Source organism: Condylostylus longicornis, unplaced genomic scaffold, assembly GCF_029603195.1.
Source record: "Condylostylus longicornis isolate FDR11 unplaced genomic scaffold, ASM2960319v2 ptg000048l, whole genome shotgun sequence".
In the NCBI taxonomy this organism is placed as follows: Eukaryota; Metazoa; Arthropoda; class Insecta; order Diptera; family Dolichopodidae; genus Condylostylus; species Condylostylus longicornis.
In genome coordinates this window covers 12484753-12507317 of record NW_026578017.1, presented here as the reverse complement: position 1 = coordinate 12507317, position 22565 = coordinate 12484753, and the positions used below count along the sequence as shown (strand labels likewise).

The 22565-nt window shown below is 27.6% G+C and overlaps 1 protein-coding gene across 1 annotated transcript in view; it reads right to left on the bottom strand.

Moving 5' to 3' along the window:
- The window catches only part of LOC129611235 (probable ATP-dependent RNA helicase DHX34), a 39817-nt gene extending 17841 nt beyond the window's left edge, over nt 1-21976 (bottom strand). Inside the window, exon 1 of the mRNA XM_055524266.1 lies at nt 20767-21976. Coding sequence (XP_055380241.1) covers nt 20767-21931 — 1165 coding nt within the window. The 5' untranslated portion in view covers nt 21932-21976. The remainder of the gene's footprint in view (nt 1-20766) is intronic.
- Between the last annotated feature and the right edge of the window lie 589 nt (nt 21977-22565).

Genomic DNA, 22565 nt, shown 5'->3' with positions numbered 1-22565 from the left:
AAAATTATTTTTAATGTTTTCTCACATTTTTAATAAGAAACTATGGAAATTCATAAGTTTAGTTCCAATTTGCAGTTATTCTTAGAATTCTAAAGCAAATGTGAGAGTATAAAAAGCTTTTAAAAATTTTCAAACAGCATCAATTGAAAAAAGCATTCGTTCGCTTTACACAATTCTCTTACATCAAGCTTTTCAACTTCTTACATCAAAAGTTGAATTAAAGATAAAAAATGAATTCTACCTTCCATATGGTTTTATTTGCAATTATATTTGCGTTAGCTGCTGCTTATCCTTTGGAACAGTCAGAAACAACAGCACAGCAAGAATTACCAGCAAGGTTGCTTTTGCCAGAGGGACAAGGGTATGGAACGCCTAATGATGAAACTCCATCGGCACCTAAAGCAGAAAATAGACAGAAAATTGGTTGTTACTTCCATAATTGGACGTTAACATGCCCATTTGGCTAAAAATACTTGTGGCAAGCGGCAAGTTTTTAAACTTAATTAATATTTACATATGTATGTATGTGTGTGTATATGAAAATTAATAATGTATGATTAAAAGAAAAACTAGAAATTATTTATTTTATTTAAAAAAAGAGGCTCTAAATATTTTTTTCCAAAAATACTTAATTAATAGAGATCTATTAAAATATGAACTTTAAAGGACTTTCCGATAAAAACTTTCCGTGATGACAAAAAAGGCAGTTTCTCCAGGAATCTGTCGATCTATGCGCTCATTTTTCTCATATTGTATGGAATTGATTTTTATGAAAATGTATATTTGAATTTAATACGAGTATTACAACTTGAAAAACCATAAGGAAACTTCAGAATTTGTCAACTAAACTGATGTTCATATTAGTTTTATAGTTTAGATAATTTTTAAGAAAATAATTGAGAGATTTCCATGAAATTTTATATATTCGGACAAAAGAAGTAATATCAATTTTTCGTACAAATCAGAGATTGGCAACTAAAGATTGACTTATCCATTTTCACCCATATCTGAGGGAAATATCAGCAAAATTCTATTTGATATTTGGGCTCTGTTTGTCAATGAAATTAATTGCCAAATTTTTATTGAAAATCGTGGAAAGTGAATCTAAGAATAAAATTGACATTTTTAAGTATAATAATTAATAGATTATATAAATTTTTGTAAAATGCATAATTAGTCTATACATCACAATATCATGATTTTGGGCAATCGTCTCACAATATAGAAAAAAGGTGTATGGGTCGATTAAGTGCTGATTGCGCCAGCTTTTTTGCAGTGTGGTCTTCTTAAAAATTGTTAATTTTTCTTACATCTTACGTTACTTAATTTCTGTTTATATAATTAGACAGAAATTTCTGATATAATTTTTATTTTAAAATAAGTTTATTCTGTCTAAGTATTCTACTAAATTTCACATTGTAAAATTGCAATAGAAATTGTACCACTTTTAGAAATATGCTATACTTTAGAGATGTGATGAGGTCAACCTTTCGGTTAACGCAAGCACAATCTTATTGCTTTTTGTAAGTTTCGTGTTTTGAATAAGTTTCGTTGCTGATGTGAAACCCTTATGAAATATTTCGGTTATTGCTTTACAATTTTTTTTGTATAGTTTTTTTTACAATTAAATATACGTACAAAAAATATAAAAATAAAGAACAAATCAATTTACACGGCAAAAATTTTTTATTCTCTAGTATTACAAGTTTTTTTTGGTAGCCTTAAAGGAAGAAAACGGTGGATAATTCTATTTAAATCTAGTTTTTGCCACCACATACTTTCACTGAACCAACTTCAATGCAAACATTCCATCCAATCAAAGTAATTTCAGGGATTTCCGGATTCACCAATGGTCCAGGTGAGTTTGGACTGCTTCCATCAGCTACTTGTGTTGGGTTTGATTCAGCTGGATGAGATGCAGCTAATGAAGCAATTAAAGCAAAAAGTAATACGAAAACGTTGAAACGCATCTTTACTGTATTTTACAAGTGTTGTTTTTTATTTGATTGGTACTGATCTTCGTTCTTAAATGATTTTCTATTTATACTTTTCAACACGTATGGTTTAATGGTGAACAAAAATGTTTTTTTTTAGCCGTATTACATAAAATTATCATACTCGATGCAAAACAAATGTTGAATATTAATGAATTCTTCGTAAAATCATTCGGCTAAAGTTTATAACAATTTACAGCAATTGTTATAAGTTTGTAATCTTTACTTTTTAAATCCGATTTTTTTATTTTTACATTGTCTTTCGGATTCGAATCCTGTAAACAAACGAATCTAATACCAGAAGCTTAATTTACAACAATAAACGAAAATATTTTATTTTTTTCAACAAAATAACTATTTAAAAATATTGCGATAATTTGAAATAAACTTGAAAAGGTCTAAGTGAGTTAAATAAAATTAACACAGTACCAAATGAACAGAAATCCATTGACACAAATTTGTATTTTTACTCCTATATTTTTTCTTAATCTTAGGACACACAACAAAAATAGATTTTTACATTAAAATAGATTGAATTAGGGTCTGTTAATTGTTGTACTTAAAAATAACAAAATTTCTTTTTGTTTCAGGTTTCTTTTCTTATTTTTATTAATTTTTATTTTTTCTGAAATAGAACTTTCCACTACTCGTATTTAGCCCAAATAAATAAATTTTTTTTGTTAACGACATTTTTTGTTTACGAACACAATACTGCAATCCAAAAACGCAATACTGCATATGTATCACATTATTGTTTTGCAGTATTTTGTTTATAAAAATGTCTAATACGTTAACTCTTTTTTACTGGATTTTATCAATTCTTATTAATTACTTGTGTTTGACGGGAACCTTATAAAGTTGGTGCAGTATAGAAGATACCCCTAACATAAGTGACAGTTCTTGTCAAATTTCAGAAATTTTAATTTTAAACCTTAGAAGGGACAGTTAAAGCTTTATGTTGCAATTATTACCTTGAAAAATTAACTTTCGATTATAGGAACATTAAAATTTAATTCAAATTTGATTAATTACGTTTCAAAACAACAATAACATAAAAAAATGCAATATACTTTTGAGAATTCTATAATAATTGTAAAATAATTCGTAAATCGTACATATATGACTTAACTGCGCTACTCATAACAATTTTACTACATTGTTGATAAGTTAAAAATATTTATAAACAAATTTCATTCGTAACATTTATATATGACCACGTGATACACTGTGCTCATGAAAACCCCCTTGTATTTTAAAAGATATTAAGTAAAATATTATAACCAAAATAAGCACTTCCAGTCATCTGGCTTACACTAAATGTCTTTGAATCTATATGATTTAAGAAAGTTTGTTGGGATTTTAAAACAAATCAACTAAAACCATTATTACATTAGCTTCCCCACTAGCACCAGCTCGTTGACATGTTTCTTGAAAATGATTACACCTTACAGCATATTCTGATAAGTAATTTCCTTATAACTATATAAAAGCAAAGGTGGAATAGTTAAGTAGGGTTAGAATTTACAAGCAGACTAAAATATTGAAAATTAAAAGATTTATATTGAAACATTTAACATTATAACAACTTCCATACAAAAAAAACGCTGTCTCTGATATGTTTAGCTCATAAGCCGAAGATAATGTACCCAACACTTCCATAAACTAATTTTTATTAATTAAAACATGTGATATTTTTATTATATTTTTAAAATTTAAAGAATTTATCCTTTTTATTTATTAGAAATTTCATTTTACAATGTTCAATAACAGAAAGTTTTTGAACTTTACGGTTTTTTAATCATTTTAGTTTCTGCCACCACAAACACGTACTCCACGTATTCTAACACAGACACCCCATCCAATCAAAGTGACATCAGGAATTTCTGGATTTTCTAATGATTCAGGTGCGTTGGAATTACTTCCATCAACTTCTTGTGTTGGGTTTGATTCAGCTGGATGTGCCACGGCTAATGAAGCAATTAAAGCGAAAAGTAATACAAAAACGTTGAAACGCATGTTTGGTTGTAATTTAAAATGTTTTTTTTTTCTACTTGATTGATAAAGATCAAAATTGTAAACTGATTTTAGTTTAAAAATTATTTCCTTTTTATACTATTCAAACATATAGCAAATGTTAATGAAAAACATTTACTGTAAACTTATTATCATAAAATTATCATACGACAACACATATGTTGAATGTTAATTTGTTCTTGGCGCTGTTTGGCGGACATTCTGTTTTTAATTTAATTTTATTTAATTATTTTTATTATAGTTAATTCTACGTTTCAATTTCTAAAAATTTAGTTTGCAGTATCAAATACTTTCTACTCATAGTTTTGTCATGGTGCAAAACAAAATTTTAGGATATGGTTATCAGGAATAATGTAGATGCTGTTGTGTAAAATATTTATAAAAAGAAAAAATATATCAAAGAATTTTTCTGCATAAACTATATGTAAAGCAATACTGCGGCTGAGTTAATTCAATTATATATATACAAATGTACAGATATGTCAATCACGAATTGCATTCATATAGCTTTAGATATATGTAAATAATAAAATCTACATATGCTCTATTGAAATATTCTCTTAGAACAGGAAGAAATATAAAGAAATTTAATTTAAGGGAAGTAAAATATTCATCGATATATAAAAACTTTAAAGCTACATTTTAAAAATCATTCGAATTGCCGTGTTCAAAAGTAGTAAGAAAATCTTTAAGAATAGGATATAATGAAAGCTTTTACTAAGATCGATTTTTTTACAACAACCATTGGCATACTTTTGTATGTTATGGTCAAACATGTACTATGTGAGTATGAGCATGGACCACTCCAATTTCTTACATTACCTGCTCACACGAAGAAATGACATTTTCAACTGACCTTATTGATTGTTTTGTTTTGGCATGTAATAAATTTGTATGGAATTTTGTGTATCTATATCTATATTATATTGAGTTCTTGAATTTATATATGATTGAGTTCTTTTTGAAAGAAATTTTTCTAAATTTAATAAGAAATGCAATCGAATATTGCTTTTTCTTACAAGCAAAATGATGGTCCGTTTTTCGAAGTTTAATTGGCCTACTTTGCCGACAGCGGGCCTACAATATATCTGCAGTTGTCTAATTTAATCGGATACAAATTTTATAAAGAGATAGAAGTTTTGTAAACAGACAAACGAATAGACGGACAGATAGCGTAACAATGATAGGCATCAAAAGTTTGAAAAAAACTTTTACGAATATATTTCAAAAAATAAGAATTGGACATGTGAAAAGCAAAGGTAATCACAGAAAAAGTTACGTAAAGAAACCCCCGCTTCAGAAATAAAAAACGTTTTCTTAGTTTTACTGTTGAAAAGTTCATCCCCTAAATTTTCTTAGCTCACATAATGTTCTTAAAAATTATTAATTAACATTGATCTGATTTATTTGATATGAGAAACCACAACTGTTATTGTAAATTTTTAATTCATTATGATTTGCTAATCCAGACATGAGAAGGAAATTCTATTAATGCTGAAATTTTTTAACTAAGAAATAAAAAAGTATGCTCCCTACCTATTAAATTTAACTATAAGGTAATAAAGGCAAAAACAATTAAAAATATTTAAAAGTTAAATCTGATGCAAAAATTAATTCTAATAATTGAAGCCATTTTAGTTTTAAATCATATTTTAAGTAAACAAATAAAAATAAAAATTATTTTTAATGCTTTCTCACATTTTTAATAAGAAACTATGGAAATTCATAAGTTTAGTTCCAATTTGCAGTTATTCTTAGAATTCTAAAGCAAATGTGAGAGTATAAAAAGCTTTTAAAAATTTTCAAACAGCATCAATTGAAAAAAGCATTCGTTCGCTTTACACAATTCTCTTACATCAAGCTTTTCAACTTCTTACATCAAAAGTTGAATTAAAGATAAAAAATGAATTCTACCTTCCATATGGTTTTATTTGCAATTATATTTGCGTTAGCTGCTGCTTATCCTTTGGAACAGTCAGAAACAACAGCACAGCAAGAATTACCAGCAAGGTTGCTTTTGCCAGAGGGACAAGGGTATGGAACGCCTAATGATGAAACTCCATCGGCACCTAAAGCAGAAAATAGACAGAAAATTGGTTGTTACTTCCATAATTGGACGTTAACATGCCCATTTGGCTAAAAATACTTGTGGCAAGCGGCAAGTTTTTAAACTTAATTAATATTTACATATGTATGTATGTGTGTGTATATGAAAATTAATAATGTATGATTAAAAGAAAAACTAGAAATTATTTATTTTATTTAAAAAAAGAGGCTCTAAATATTTTTTTCCAAAAATACTTAATTAATAGAGATCTATTATAATATGAACTTTAAAGGACTTTCCGATAAAAACTTTCCGTGATGACAAAAAAGGCAGTTTCTCCAGGAATCTGTCGATCTATGCGCTCATTTTTCTCATATTGTATGGAATTGATTTTTATGAAAATGTATATTTGAATTTAATACGAGTATTACAACTTGAAAAACCATAAGGAAACTTCAGAATTTGTCAACTAAACTGATGTTCATATTAGTTTTATAGTTTAGATAATTTTTAAGAAAATAATTGAGAGATTTCCATGAAATTTTATATATTCGGACAAAAGAAGTAATATCAATTTTTCGTACAAATCAGAGATTGGCAACTAAAGATTGACTTATCCATTTTCACCCATATCTGAGGGAAATATCAGCAAAATTCTATTTGATATTTGGGCTCTGTTTGTCAATGAAATTAATTGCCAAATTTTTATTGAAAATCGTGGAAAGTGAATCTAAGAATAAAATTGACATTTTTAAGTATAATAATTAATAGATTATATAAATTTTTGTAAAATGCATAATTAGTCTATACATCACAATATCATGATTTTGGGCAATCGTCTCACAATATAGAAAAAAGGTGTATGGGTCGATTAAGTGCTGATTGCGCCAGCTTTTTTGCAGTGTGGTCTTCTTAAAAATTGTTAATTTTTCTTACATCTTACGTTACTTAATTTCTGTTTATATAATTAGACAGAAATTTCTGATATAATTTTTATTTTAAAATAAGTTTATTCTGTCTAAGTATTCTACTAAATTTCACATTGTAAAATTGCAATAGAAATTGTACCACTTTTAGAAATATGCTATACTTTAGAGATGTGATGAGGTCAACCTTTCGGTTAACGCAAGCACAATCTTATTGCTTTTTGTAAGTTTCGTGTTTTGAATAAGTTTCGTTGCTGATGTGAAACCCTTATGAAATATTTCGGTTATTGCTTTACAATTTTTTTTGTATAGTTTTTTTTACAATTAAATATACGTACAAAAAATATAAAAATAAAGAACAAATCAATTTACACGGCAAAAATTTTTTATTCTCTAGTATTACAAGTTTTTTTTGGTAGCCTTAAAGGAAGAAAACGGTGGATAATTCTATTTAAATCTAGTTTTTGCCACCACATACTTTCACTGAACCAACTTCAATGCAAACATTCCATCCAATCAAAGTAATTTCAGGGATTTCCGGATTCACCAATGGTCCAGGTGAGTTTGGACTGCTTCCATCAGCTACTTGTGTTGGGTTTGATTCAGCTGGATGAGATGCAGCTAATGAAGCAATTAAAGCAAAAAGTAATACGAAAACGTTGAAACGCATCTTTACTGTATTTTACAAGTGTTGTTTTTTATTTGATTGGTACTGATCTTCGTTCTTAAATGATTTTCTATTTATACTTTTCAACACGTATGGTTTAATGGTGAACAAAAATGTTTTTTTTTAGCCGTATTACATAAAATTATCATACTCGATGCAAAACAAATGTTGAATATTAATGAATTCTTCGTAAAATCATTCGGCTAAAGTTTATAACAATTTACAGCAATTGTTATAAGTTTGTAATCTTTACTTTTTAAATCCGATTTTTTTATTTTTACATTGTCTTTCGGATTCGAATCCTGTAAACAAACGAATCTAATACCAGAAGCTTAATTTACAACAATAAACGAAAATATTTTATTTTTTTCAACAAAATAACTATTTAAAAATATTGCGATAATTTGTGTTTATCTTATTGTACACAAATAATTAAATATCCACGACACACGCTGAATAAACTTGAAAAGGTCTAAGTGAGTTAAATAAAATTAACACAGTACCAAATGAACAGAAATCCATTGACACAAATTTGTATTTTTACTCCTATATTTTTTCTTACTCTTAGGACACACAACAAAAATAGATTTTTACCTACAAATCACAGTCCTATAGTACATACATTCATAATTTTGAGATTGGATTAATTTTCTTATAAGTTCAAAGCTGACAAAAGACTAAATAATATTTACTGAGTATAATCCAAACCTACATTTACATTATTTACGTGTATATGTCCCATGAATTTTGTTCAAACTTTGATCCTATAAAAAATGTTTTTTTTGGAATCAATTTTAAGATTACACACATTATGTATTTGGTAAAAATATTTCTTATGTTCTTTTATTACATTTAAAGCAAAACAAATTTACATAGCTATAAATGACAAGTTAAAATCTACATGTTACGGTCCAATCCTTGTAAGAACAATCTCGTTTCTGACGTACTCCATTTGGAGTGTTGATATGGTGCTCACTAACTTCAATTCCATAAATTCCATCAGCAACAAACTCTTGAGATTCACTGAATGCTTTCTGAGGAAGTGCATCATTTGGTTCAGGATAACCAGCCGCGAACGTAGCACAAATTACAGCAAAGAAAATTGCAGAAATAATGAAACGCATCTTGTAGTTATTGATAACAAACGAAAAATTACTTTAAAAGATATCGAGAATTTCTGAATAAAACTCGAAAGCTCAAAAACAATACTGATGCTAAAAGACGAATATTTTCTGGTTTTATACTTTGTTCTTGACTCAATGTACATACGTACAATGGTTGTATAAGATTAGTACACATTTACTGAAACTTGCGATAAGCAAAAATTACTGATAAGAAAGTGGATTCCCGTTTTTGTTGTTTCAAAAAGACAATAAACAAAAAAAAAACAAAAAAATCTGTACCTCACTTTTGCTATGGGAAAGTAATTTCCCGATCATTTTTTTAATTACCTGATTGAATAATGCAAATAAATTATTATTAAATTTTTAAAGCTTTCACATTTTAATGTTCCTTCTCGTCTTAAAGAAAAGACCTTAAAGCCAGAAAATTGGAAGCTGCATCATAGGAAATTTTCTCCTATAAATTAAATATGTATAAAAAGTTCACTTAAGTTCATAACTTTTCCTTTTTAAAATTTTAACCACCTTGTATACTTTTATCGTTTTTAAACCTTCGTGAAGAGAATACTAACTTTGGCATAGAGTTTATATGTAGCTATAGAAGAAGTTATCTGCGGTATATTTTTGTTAAACGTACAACTCCGCTTTGTTTTAGACATGGTCGTCCGTCCGTCCGATCGCACAATTTGCTCAAAGACGAATAATAAAGTAAACAATTCAAGAGACGATAACCTGAGAGGGGGTGGAGATGGAAAACAATTTTCTACTAACGAAATGAACCGTTTGTTAGTACCTAAAAGCTACTAAAATTTCAGAAATTTCACAAAAGGAACATAAAAAATTTGAAAAAAAAATGAATTTAAGATAACGGTAAATTTTAACGGCCATTTTTGTTTTTTTAAATTTTAACTATAGTGTGCCGCGATAGGAGAAGCAATCCACTGCCTTTCTGCGTTTGCAAAATTTGAAAAATGCTTATGGTTTCATTGCAATAAATAGTTAAAAAATGGCATTTTTAGGGTTTTTGGGGGTGTAACTTCTAGAGGCGGGAAATAGATGAAAATTATCTTCTACGGAAATAAGTTTCTAGTAAAGATCTATATACATATTAAATTTCAGCTTTTTATCTTCAAGGGTGTAGAAGTTTTGTAAACATGTCCACGAGCGGACGGACGGACGGAGTGAAACTAATAAGCACTTATTTTCAAAAAAATTTTGGAAAAGTGCTAAAAATCACTGCCTACTGTGTATTTTCCAGGAATCAGTCTGCTTATCCCTTAATTTTGTGAGAGAATATTAATCAATTACGCGAAATAATTGTATAGACTTAAGTAGAAGCATAATGTAAATATCATTATAGAAAACTTCTAAAGTATCTTCTGTATGTAACACAAAGCAAACCTTTCTTTCCAATAGCATTAAACACACCTTTTCTTTTATATAATAGTATTGCATCTCACTTTCATTTTACACTTATACTCATGTGGTATGCATATCTACATGACGTTAGCAGAATTTCATTTTTTAGAATAAGAAATAATACTTGACAGAAGTATGCACATTTTCAATAGAATACAGAGTTTTTCTTGTTACCGAACTAATACGGTCGCAAAATATATTAAAAATGAAATTTTTAGGAGCAGTTAAAAGTCTTACAGCTAATTTGACATGCGTATACTTAATCTATTTAAAAAAAAATCAAAGTTAATTACTTATTTTTATTGTGCAAATACGCTGATTTTTAATTCATAGAAATTCTTAATTTTTATATAATTTTTATTAAAAGCTACATATATTTAAATTTTTCCTAAAAAAAACTAAAGATTATCTATATTATGTTTAGAAAGAAAAAAGATATATTTCCGCGAATTGAACTCTTTTAATGTCTAAACTACAAATGTACATTATATACATAATTTTAGTCTACAAATAAAAATCTAAAGTAAACTTTAATGTTTTTTAAACTGTTATCAAGAAACATGAAAATTCATATGAAGTGCAATTATTTTGGGGATCCCAAACTAAATAAATGTTAGGGTATAAAAAGCTTTTCAAAATTTTCAAACAGCATCAATTGAACAACAACGTTCGTTCGCTTTGCACAATTTTGTTAAATTAAGCTTTTAAGTATTAAAAAAATTAAACATAAAAAATGAATTCTACCCTCTATATAGCATTTTTTGCAATCGTATTTGCTGCAGCTGGTGCTTATCCTTTGGAACAACAGGCAGAAATAGTAGCACAACAAGAATTACCAGAAAGCTCACATTTAGCAAGTGTTTTAGATAGTCAAGTGTTTGGAGCATCTAAAGATGAAATTGTATACACACCAAGAGGACTTAGACAAAAAAGGGACTGTTCTTATTCTAACTGGACAGTAACATGCCGATTTGGTTAAATTTATCAATATGGAATATTTTGTATTATATAAGCTTTTAAATTTAATTAATATTTATGTAGAAGTTAACATGTGAATAAAAGGAAAAATAGAAATTCTGTATTTTATTTACAAAAAGAATTGTCATAAAGCAGTCTTGAAGAAATTGGAACCACTAGGTTTATTGAAATTTATTTAATTTTGTCTATTGCAGACTCGAATGCAATTCTCTTCACCGTACAAATCGTTGTCTGACAAAAAAAATCAAGCATAATATTATTGCTCTTGATGTGAAAGTTCTATGAAATATTTAATCCTTTATCAGCCATAAGAGAATCCTTTATAAGTACGTATAATATAAGTAATACAAAAATGTAATTAACACAATTAGAATTTTTTGTTCTCCAATATTATTTTTTATTCTCTAGTATTACAAATTTTTTTTGGTAGCCTTAAAGAAAGGAAACGGTGCAAAATTTTATTTGAATTTATCTTTTGCCACCACATACTTTTACTGGACCAACTTTAACACAAACATTCCATCCAATAAGAGTAATTTCAGGAATTTCCGGGTTCACCAATGGTCCAGGTGAGTTTGGACTGCTTCCATCAGCTACTTGTGTTGGGTTTGATTCAGCTGGATGAGATGCAGCTAATGAAGCAATTAAAGCGAAAAGTAATACGAAAACGTTGAAACGCATCTTTACTGTATTTTACAAGTGTTGTTTTTTATTTGATTGATACTGATCTTCGTTCTTAAATGATTTTCTATTTATACTTTTCAACGTATGGTTTAATGGTGAACAAAAATGTTTTTTTTTAGCCGTATTACATAAAATTATCATACTCGATGCAAAACAAATGTTGAATATTAATGAATTCTTCGTAAAATCATTCGGCTAAAGTTTATAACAAATTACAGCAATTGTTACAAGTTTGTAATCTTTACTTTTTAAACTCGGTTTTCTTTTAATTTTTACATTGTGTCTTAGATCTCGTTAAGAAGCACTTCAATTATCGAAAACATTAAAATATATTTCATAAATGAAAGAAAATCAGCTCAGTGAAGACTGAAGGATCCTGAGAACCAATATAATTTTTAAGAGTAAGTACTTAAAAGATTGTCATACATTGTGCACAAATAGTTAAATGCCTAAGTAACACGTCGAATAACATTTAAAATGTTTCCTGTAGTCTGGTGTAGGACAAATAAAACAATGTTCTTTAACTTTTACCAACGTTTCGATTTAATGTTAAATCTTGATAATAATGTTTTTACAATATGTCATACATTTCTTATATGTATATTTACATTAAGTTATTGAACAAATTTTAATTTGATTTTAACATAATTTACTAACTCAATAGCTCTAATAAATTAATTTAATAAAATTTTTTTAAAAATCGTGAGTTATTTTTTTTAATAAATAACATATAAATAAATAAATAAAATAAATTAACACAAATTGTAAATGGGACAAAACTAGACTCTTACAAAACTTAAACTATAATAAAAATAAAAATATCACGAATCAGCTGTTTGTTGTTTTGATCTATTGTTTACTCTATTGGGGTTAGCGCTTGTTTTAATTTTTTGAAATTTCATAATTACAGGTTTATAAAATGAATTTAAGTTATTTGTATCTGTTTTGTAATTTATGTTGTTTTTGTTTAATTCTATGTGTATCATTTCACTTATATTTCTCTTATACCAATTTTTCTCCCTGTCTACTATTTGTGTTTCCTTGAAATTAAAAGTGTGATTATGGTTAAAGTGATGTTGTGTGATGTTAAAGTGATGTTATCTGTTTTATTAATGTTTTGTAATTTTCAATCATATTTATGTATGTTGATTTAGTCTATTATTAAGATATTGTTTTGTTTGTCCTATATAACACGCTTTGCACTCTGATTTTATATATTAAGTGTGATTGATTCATTTTGGCTTCTTTATCTTTAAATTTTGGCTTTTTTATCTTTTAAGTTTTGTGTAAAATTTGTGTACGAGTACAACGAAAAAACGTAAGTATTTTTGCTATAGAAAATGAACTTGTTGTTTCGCATATATGGTTTAAAGACATTTCTGATTTTGTAAAATATTTCAGAAATATGCTGAAATTTTAAAGATTTGGTATTCTGTGAATTTGGGGAGAACGTTTCTTGTATGTTGTTTTTATTGTGCCTGTTTTTGTATTCCCCAATTATTTGATGTATGAAAAATTTTGGATAATTATTATTTTTTAATATTTCTTTCATTTTTTGTATGTTCTTTTCTATGTATTCCTCAGAGCTTAATGAATAAATTTTATCTAACATATTTCTTACTACATTTCTTTAACGTTGAATAACCTTCGAGAAAAAGTCACTAAACTAAAAAAGGTCTAAGGTTTAAATATAGCTAATGCAATACTAAATACACAGAATTTCAATCTTGCAAATTTGTATAATTTCTTCGGTATCTAAATAAGACAAACAACAAAAGTAGATTTTTACCTACAAATCACAGTCCTATAGTCATTCATAATTTTCAGATCGGATTATTTTTCTTATAAAAGCTGACAAAAGACTAAATAATTTTTATTGAGTATAATCCAAACCTACATTTACGTTGTATATGTCCCATAAATTTTGTCCAAACTTTGATCCTATAAAAAATGTTTTTTTTGGAATCAATTTTAAGATTACACACATTATGTATTTGGTAAAAATATTTCTTATGTTCTTTTATTACATTTAAAGCAAAACAAATTTACATAGCTATAAATGACAAGTTAAAATCTACATGTTACGGTCCAATCCTTGTAAGAACAATCTCGTTTCTGACGTACTCCATTTGGAGTGTTGATATGGTGCTCACTAACTTCAATTCCATAAATTCCATCAGCAACAAACTCTTGAGATTCACTGAATGCTTTCTGAGGAAGTGCATCATTTGGTTCAGGATAACCAGCCGCGAACGTAGCACAAATTACAGCAAAGAAAATTGCAGAAATAATGAAACGCATCTTGTAGTTATTGATAACAAACGAAAAATTACTTTAAAAGATATCGAGAATTTCTGAATAAAACTCGAAAGCTCAAAAACAATACTGATGCTAAAAGACGAATATTTTCTGGTTTTATACTTTGTTCTTGACTCAATGTACATACGTACAATGGTTGTATATAAGATTAGTACACATTTACTGACTTACACATTTACTGAAACTTGCGATAAGCAAAAATTACTGATAAGAAAGTGGATTCCCGTTTTTGTTGTTTCAAAAAGACAATAAATAAAAAAAAACAAAAAAATCTGTACCTCACTTCTGCTATGGGAAAGTAATTTCCCGATCATTTTTTTAATTACCTGATTGACTAATGCAAATAAATTATTGTTAAATTTTTAAAGCTTTCACATTTTAATGTTCCTTCTCGTCTTAAAGAAAAGACCTTAAAGCCAGAAAATTGGAAGCTGATGCAGCTTAGAAATTTTCTGGCTTTAAGAGATAGGAAATTTTCTCCTATAAATTAAATATGTATAAAAAGTTCACTTAAGTTCATAACTTTTCCTTTTTAAAATTTTAACCACCTTGTACACTTTTATCGTTTTTAAACCTTCGTGAAGAGAATACTAACTTTGGCATAGAGTTTGTATGTAGCTATAGAAGAAGTTATCTGCGGTATATTTTTGTTAAACGTACAACTCCGCTTTGTTTTAGACATGGTCGTCCGTCCGTCCGATCGCACAATTTGCTCAAAGACGAATAATAAAGTAAACAATTCAAGAGACGATAACCTGAGAGGGGGTGGAGATGGAAAACAATTTTCTACTAACGAAATGAACTCTTTGTTAGTACCTAAAAGCTACTAAAATTTCAGAAATTTCACAAAAGGAACATAAAAAATTTGAAAAAAAAAATGAATTTAAGATAACGGTAAATTTTAACGGCCATTTTTGTTTTTTTAAATTTTAACTATAGTGTGCCGCGATAGGAGAAGCAATCCACTGCCTTTCTGCGTTTGCAAAATTTGAAAAATGCTTATGGTTTCATTGCAATAAATAGTTAAAAAATGGCATTTTTAGGGTTTTTGGGGGGTGTAACTTCTAGAGGGGGGAAATAGATGAAAATTATCTTCTACGGAAATAAGTTTCTAGTAAAGATCTATGTACATATTAAATTTCAGCTTTTTATCTTCAAGGGTGTAGAAGTTTTGTAAACATGTCCACGAGCGGACGGACGGACGGAGTGAAACTAATAAGCACTTTTTTTCAAAAAAATTTTGGAAAAGTGCTAAAAATCACTGCCTACTGTGTATTTTCCAGGAATCAGTCTGCTTATCCCTTAATTTTGTGAGAGAATATTAATCAATTACGCGAAATAATTGTATAGACTTAAGTAGAAGCATAATGTAAATATCATTATAGAAAACTTCTAAAGTATCTTCTGTATGTAACACAAAGCGAACCTTTCTTTCCAATAGCATTAAACACACCTTTTCTTTTATATAATAGTATTGCATCTCACTTTCATTTTACACTTATACTCATGTGGTATGCATATCTACATGACGTTAGCAGAATTTCATTTTTTAGAATAAGAAATAATACTTGACAGAAGTATGCACATTTTCAATAGAATACAGAGTTTTTCTTGTTACCGAACTAATACGGTCGCAAAATATATTAAAAATGAAATTTTTAGGAGCAGTTAAAAGTCTTACAGCTAATTTGACATGCGTATACTTAATCTATTTAAAAAAAAATCAAAGTTAATTACTTATTTTTATTGTGCAAATACGCTGATTTTTAATTCATAGAAATTCTTAATTTTTATATAATTTTTATTAAAAGCTACATATATTTAAATTTTTCCTAAAAAAAACTAAAGATTATCTATATTATGTTTAGAAAGAAAAAAGATATATTTCCGCGAATTGAACTCTTTTAATGTCTAAACTACAAATGTACATTATATACATAATTTTAGTCTACAAATAAAAATCTAAAGTAAACTTTAATGTTTTTTAAACTGTTATCAAGAAACTTGAAAATTCATATGAAGTGCAATTATTTTGGGGATCCCAAACTAAATAAATGTTGGGGTATAAAAGCTTTCAAAAATTCTCAAACAGCATCAATTGAACAACAACGTTCGTTCGCTTTACAAAATTTTGTTAAATTATTAGTATTAAAAAAAAATTAAACATAAAAAATGAATTCTACCCTCTACTTGGCATTTTTTGCAATCGTATTTGCTGCAGCTGGTGCTTATCCTTTGGAACAAGAAGCAGAAATAGTAGCACAACAAGAATTACCAGAAAGCTCACATTTAGCAAGTGTTTTAGATAGTCAAGTGTTTGGAGCATCTAACGATGAAATTGTATACACACCAAGAGGACTTAGACAAAAGAGAGATTGTTCTTATTCTAACTGGACAGTAACATGCCGATTTGGTTAACTATAAAGTATTTCATTTTAAAATTAAGTTAGATTATTGTTTGACTAATAAAAAAAAACAAATAAAAATAAATTTTCAATGTTCACTTTTGAAAACCTTTGATGAAAAAGACTGATCGTTTGACCTATTTTCACCTTCTGATTTTTACCTATCAATCTAAGGATATTAAGACGCCAAAATATTTGTTTGTACTCGTAGTTTCATTCATCTTTCTTTCGATTTTTTTGCGAAACATATTTCCTCGTCAATACCGTAAACCATAACAGATACCGACATTCACAATACCGTAATCAACAGTTTATTGTATTTCGTAGTCGAAACAATTAATAGTATTATTTAATTTTTTTTAAAACAAAAAAAAATAAATATATTAACAAAATCTTCTAAAGTCTTAAAAACAATTTTTACTTCGTATCTTTTACAAATGATTTCTCTGTAAATGATTCACAGAAAATTAAAATATTGTTCAATAAACTTCAAATCTATTTTTACATTCTTTTTTTTTCAAATTTAATCAAAAGACCAAGTTTTTCAAGTCATACAATTGAATTTTTCTCACAGTTTTATGAATTGTTATTAATTGTAATATAAGCATTACAAAATGTGAAAACAAGTGACAATGTTTCAGTCAACCTTAACCGATTTTAATATATCCTAACTCGGACAATCTGATTATAAAACGAGAAAAAATAGAATTGACCTTGTCAACTCTGTGATACCCGTACGAATTTGTTATCCTATGTACGAATAAATATGCCATAACTGACTATGGGACAGACTATGACTTTAAGTTGCCGTATTACCATATTAATTTATGCAAAATTTATGTGCGTGCCAAACTACTATTGAAGTTGTGTGGCAGCTACCAGAAAGAGCCAAGAAATTTTACGAATTTTATCAAGCAAATCGGCCCTACTAATATATTCGCTTGTGTGAAATTTCAATACAATAGCTTTTATTGTTTCTAACACATAGCCAAATAACTGTTGAAGTTGTACGACAGGTACCAGAAGGAGCCAAGCAATTTCAACGACTTTTATGAGACACAATGGCCCTACTAATATATTCGTTTGTGGGAAATTTCAATACCACAGCTTTTATAGTTTCTGAGATATAGCCAAATAAATTTTGAAGTTGTATGGCAGCTACCCAAACCGGTACCCCGATCATGTCCAATTTAAATAGGGTTCTGACACTTACTACAATTAATCATTTGTGAAAATTTGGTGAACTTAGCTCAATTAGTTTTTGAGTTATCGTTGGGACGGATGGACGAACGGACAGACAGACAAAGCTAAATCAACTCAGAATTTGACGCTGATCAAAAACATACACTTGAGTCTATATCTAAGATCGTTATTTCTTAGCGTTACAAACAGTAAGGCAAATTTAATATACCCTTCGAACATACGTTCGTACGGGTATAATGAGATTGTGAGAGTGAGTTTTTTTTAAGGAAATTTCTCTAATTAACTTTTAACATGTTTAAAATTAGCCTTTATATTGTATGGCATCGAATTTACGTTCCATTCCATTTAGCAAGTGTATATAAATAGGTTCATACTGCAGAAAACTCCCTAAATTAAGGTTTAGGGAGTTTATATAAGAATTGTAATAACTTTTGATTTTTTAGCAAAAATTGACCTACAAGACTTAGAGAAAAGATTCTTCTTACTCAATTTGAAATAATTTTCTCAAAGAGATTCATAATTTTCAACAGAATTTAAATTAGAAATTAAAAATTTTTCCTGATTGCTTTGAGGCACTTAAATGTTTTGTCATTTTGTTGTCGAAAAAATTCTCATGTAATTGTTATTCACAATATTAAAAATTAAAAATTAATTTTACATTTTTTTTATTTATACACATGTACATTGTACATTCTTATATGTCTACAATGTGCTTATGTTTTATAATATAAGTACAAATTTATTATATATTCAGAAAGTATTTATTATGACAATTAATTCAACTTAAAATCTACATGTAACGGTCCAATCTTTGTAAGAACAATCCCGTTTCCGTCGAACTCCATTCGGGGTACTAATATGATGCTCACTAATTTCAATTCCATATAATCCATCAGCAACAAACTCTTGGGGTTCAGTGAATATTTTCTGAATAAGTGCATCATTCGACTCAGGATAACCAGCCGTGAAAGCGGCACAAATTATAGCAAAGAAAATTGAACAAATAACGAAACGCATTTTTATTTTAAAAAAAATTTAAGCAAGCAGTTTGAAAATATAACAATTTTTTGAATAGAATTCAATAAGTTCGAAATCACTAATAATGACAATATGGAAATATCTTCTTCTTTTATACATCTTATTCGTTTAATACAACACAATAATTATGCAGAAAAAAACCGATAAGGGATCCCCGTTTCAGAAGAAAAAAAAAAAAACAAAAAAAAATATTTTCTTGTTTTTGCTATTGAAAAGTTCATCCCCTAAATTTTCTAGCTCACATTGCCGTTATCAATTATTAATTAATGTATTAGTTGATCTGATAACCAGAGCAATAGGAGAAAACACAATTGTTATTGCAACATTTTAATTCATCATAATTTTGCTAATCTAGACATGAAAAGCAACATTCTATTTATGTTTATTTGAATTATTATTATTTTACTGTGAATTATAAAGTAGGCCTACTATCATTAAGCAAAACTAAGATAAATGAGAGAAAAATATAAATAAATATTTTGATTAAGGAATTCCAGTAATAGGAGACGATTTATGGTTTAAACAAATTTTAAATACACAAATAAAATTTTTCAGTTAACTTTAATATTTTTTTTAAATTTTTATCAAGAAGCTTTCAAAATTCATGTGAATTGCAATTATTTTGGGAATCCCAAACCAAATAAATGTAGAAGTATAAAAGCTTTCAAAAATTCTCAAACAGCATCAATTGAACAACAACGTTCGTTCGCTTTGCACAATTTTGTTAAATTATTAGTATTAAAAAAAAATTAAACATAAAAAATGAATTCTACCCTCTACTTGGCATTTTTTGCAATCGCATTTGCTGCAGCTGCTGCTTATCCTTTGGGACAACAGGCAGAAATAATAGCACAACAAGAATTACCAGAAAGCTCACATTTAGCAAGTGTTTTAGATGGTCAAGCGTTTGCAGCATCTAACGATGAAATTGTATACACACCAAGAGGACTTAGACAAAAAAGGGATTGTTCATATTCTAACTGGACAGTTACATGCCGATTTGGTTAAATTTATCAATATGGAATATTTTGTATTATATAAGTTATTAAATTTAACTAATATTTATGTAGAAGTTAACATATGATTAAAAGGAAAAATAGAAATTCTGTATTTTATTTACAAAAAAGAGTTTTTCAGTTTTTTTTTTTCATAAAGCAAAAAGAAAAAGTTCTAATTATAAGAAAGAAATTCTTGTTAATAAAACAAGAACTTTTTGATAATTAAATTTTTCATAGGTGTTATATATGTACATATATTACTTTAGAATTATTAGACCAGGATGGCAATTTAATGGCACGCGACGTTTCAAATTATATTTATAATTTTTAATGTGAATTATTTAATTATATTTTCATTAAATTAACTCAAAGTTATTTTTCGTTTCACATTTGCAGTAAATTATTCAATATTTGCTTTACACTGCAATTTTGACTTTATTACCGACCGCATTGCTTACAATAAGGGAGGTTATATGATGGCACCAAATTTCGGATGTTGAGTTTTCGAAAGTAGGGAAGGTTTAAACCAGTTTTAGAAAAATGTCGGTTTGTCGATTTATCGTTTTGTGTGCATACCCGTATATCAATGAATTTACCTGAAAATGAATATTTAAATTCGGAAAGAAGAGACAAATTTACATTTTTCTAGTCATGCTAACCCAAAACTTACTAACGTCCTTAAAATTGGAAAGAAGTGTTTAAAAGTCATTTTTATAATCCTTTGTAATACTTTCACTACACACATTGAATAGAACATAAATCAGAAAAAATATTCAAAAATATAAATCAGAACTTCAAATTACCACAAGAAGGCATAAATCGTTTAGCAGTTTCACACATAATTTACAAAAGCATTTTAAATTCATTTATAATAAATGTATACTATACACATTATTTATTTCGTTTATATTAAAAAAAAAGAATAAAACTTACTCAGAATTTTGACATATGGCTCTGCATTAAACTTTTCTTCTCTCTTTTTTGTTTTATTCATATCTGGATTATATTTGTTATCGTAGGTTTTAGATATTAATTTTTCTTTATCTACTAAAGCTTTTGGTGGCTGATATATTAATTGTATAGGATATAAACGTCCAGGAACTTGAATTAAGAAAATATTTTCTTCTTCAAAATAGTTTTTGAATAATTGAACATTAATTGTTGCGGACATTAAAATTAACTTTAAATTTGGTCTTGCTTTTAATAAGCACTTTGTAATTCCTAATAAAAAATCGCCATGTAAATTACGTTCATGTATTTCATCTAAAATTATAACATCATAGTTTTCCAAATTGGAATCTAATCCAAATTGCCGCAATAAAAGTCCCTCGGTTATAAAAGATATCTCAGTTCTAATTGTTTTTGTTTTCTCAAAACGAATTTGATAACCAACAACCGAGCTGTAAGATTGTAGCATTTCATATGCAACACGCTTACATAAAGATATACATGCCAAACGTCTAGGTTGTGTACAAGCTATATTTCTATAACCGAAATTTCGTACATATTGCGGGATTTGTGTTGATTTTCCACATCCCGTATCTCCAGCAATCATTATAACTTGATTTTTTTTGATAGCATCATGAATTTCGTTTTTATACTGGTAAACTGGTAAATTTTTTTGAGCTTCTCTCAATTTTTTTAATTTGTTAAACTTTTCTTTTTGTTTAAAATCAATATATAATAATATCATTTCAAAAAATTGTGCTATTTGATAAGAACTTAAATTTTTGCTGTCTGATGAATAGCTGTATTTGCGGAAATTAGATATTGCATCATCGAAATCAAAGTCAAAGCAAATCAATTGTGTTTTATTGAATTCAGTGGAACTAGCATCTGTAAAATGTTGTGGTCTTTGTAAAATTGGTTGTCCGGAATCTTTTAACATGGATTCGTATTTACTAATAAATTGCCAAAAATCTGCATAGTCTCCCAGTATTCTTGCTTGAGGGCTTTCCAAAAAACCGTTAAATAATTTTTTATTTTTAGCGAAAGAAAAATTCATTAAATTAGTTTCTTCTTCTTTTAAATTTTTAGAGGTTGATGGTTTACTTTGATAAAAATCGTTTTTATGTTTGTACTTATATTTTTTACTCATTATAAACTTGAATTATGTTATTTTAATCTTCGAATTTTTGAAATAAATTGAACTTTAATAGTTCTTCTTCTTTTTTAAAAATTAAACTGTTGTTATTCAACTGATAATTATCCTTTAAAAAAACTTAAAATTTATTTAAATATTTAATAATCATTAACTGTAATTTGTAAATAAAAATATTGTGAGCAAGACTGTCATATCAAGTCACAAAAACCACTGACACTTGACATTAATTCTGTCAGCTGTGGTCATAACTCAAATTAAAAAATAAACAGAACTATGCATGATAGTGGTGTTTGCCACAGACATCTTTATATAAATTACAGGAGTACATTATAGGAGTTTATGGGTTTGGGCTTTGTGGCCTGTGCATTATAACAAAAAACGTCCAAGACAGAAATTTGGCAAATGAAAATCGAAAAAAATATGTTAAGCGTTCTCTTCCAATAATTCAATCAATAATATTTTACAGGAGAAATTTAATACATCACATAAAAGATTATTAAATCAAAAGTTGCATAAAGGAAATCATCTGATATACGACAAAAGATTAAATAATTTTATTAATTTAATCTGTTTGATGAAAGACGCATATGTAAACATACGTAGGACATTATTTTTAATTTATACTTAA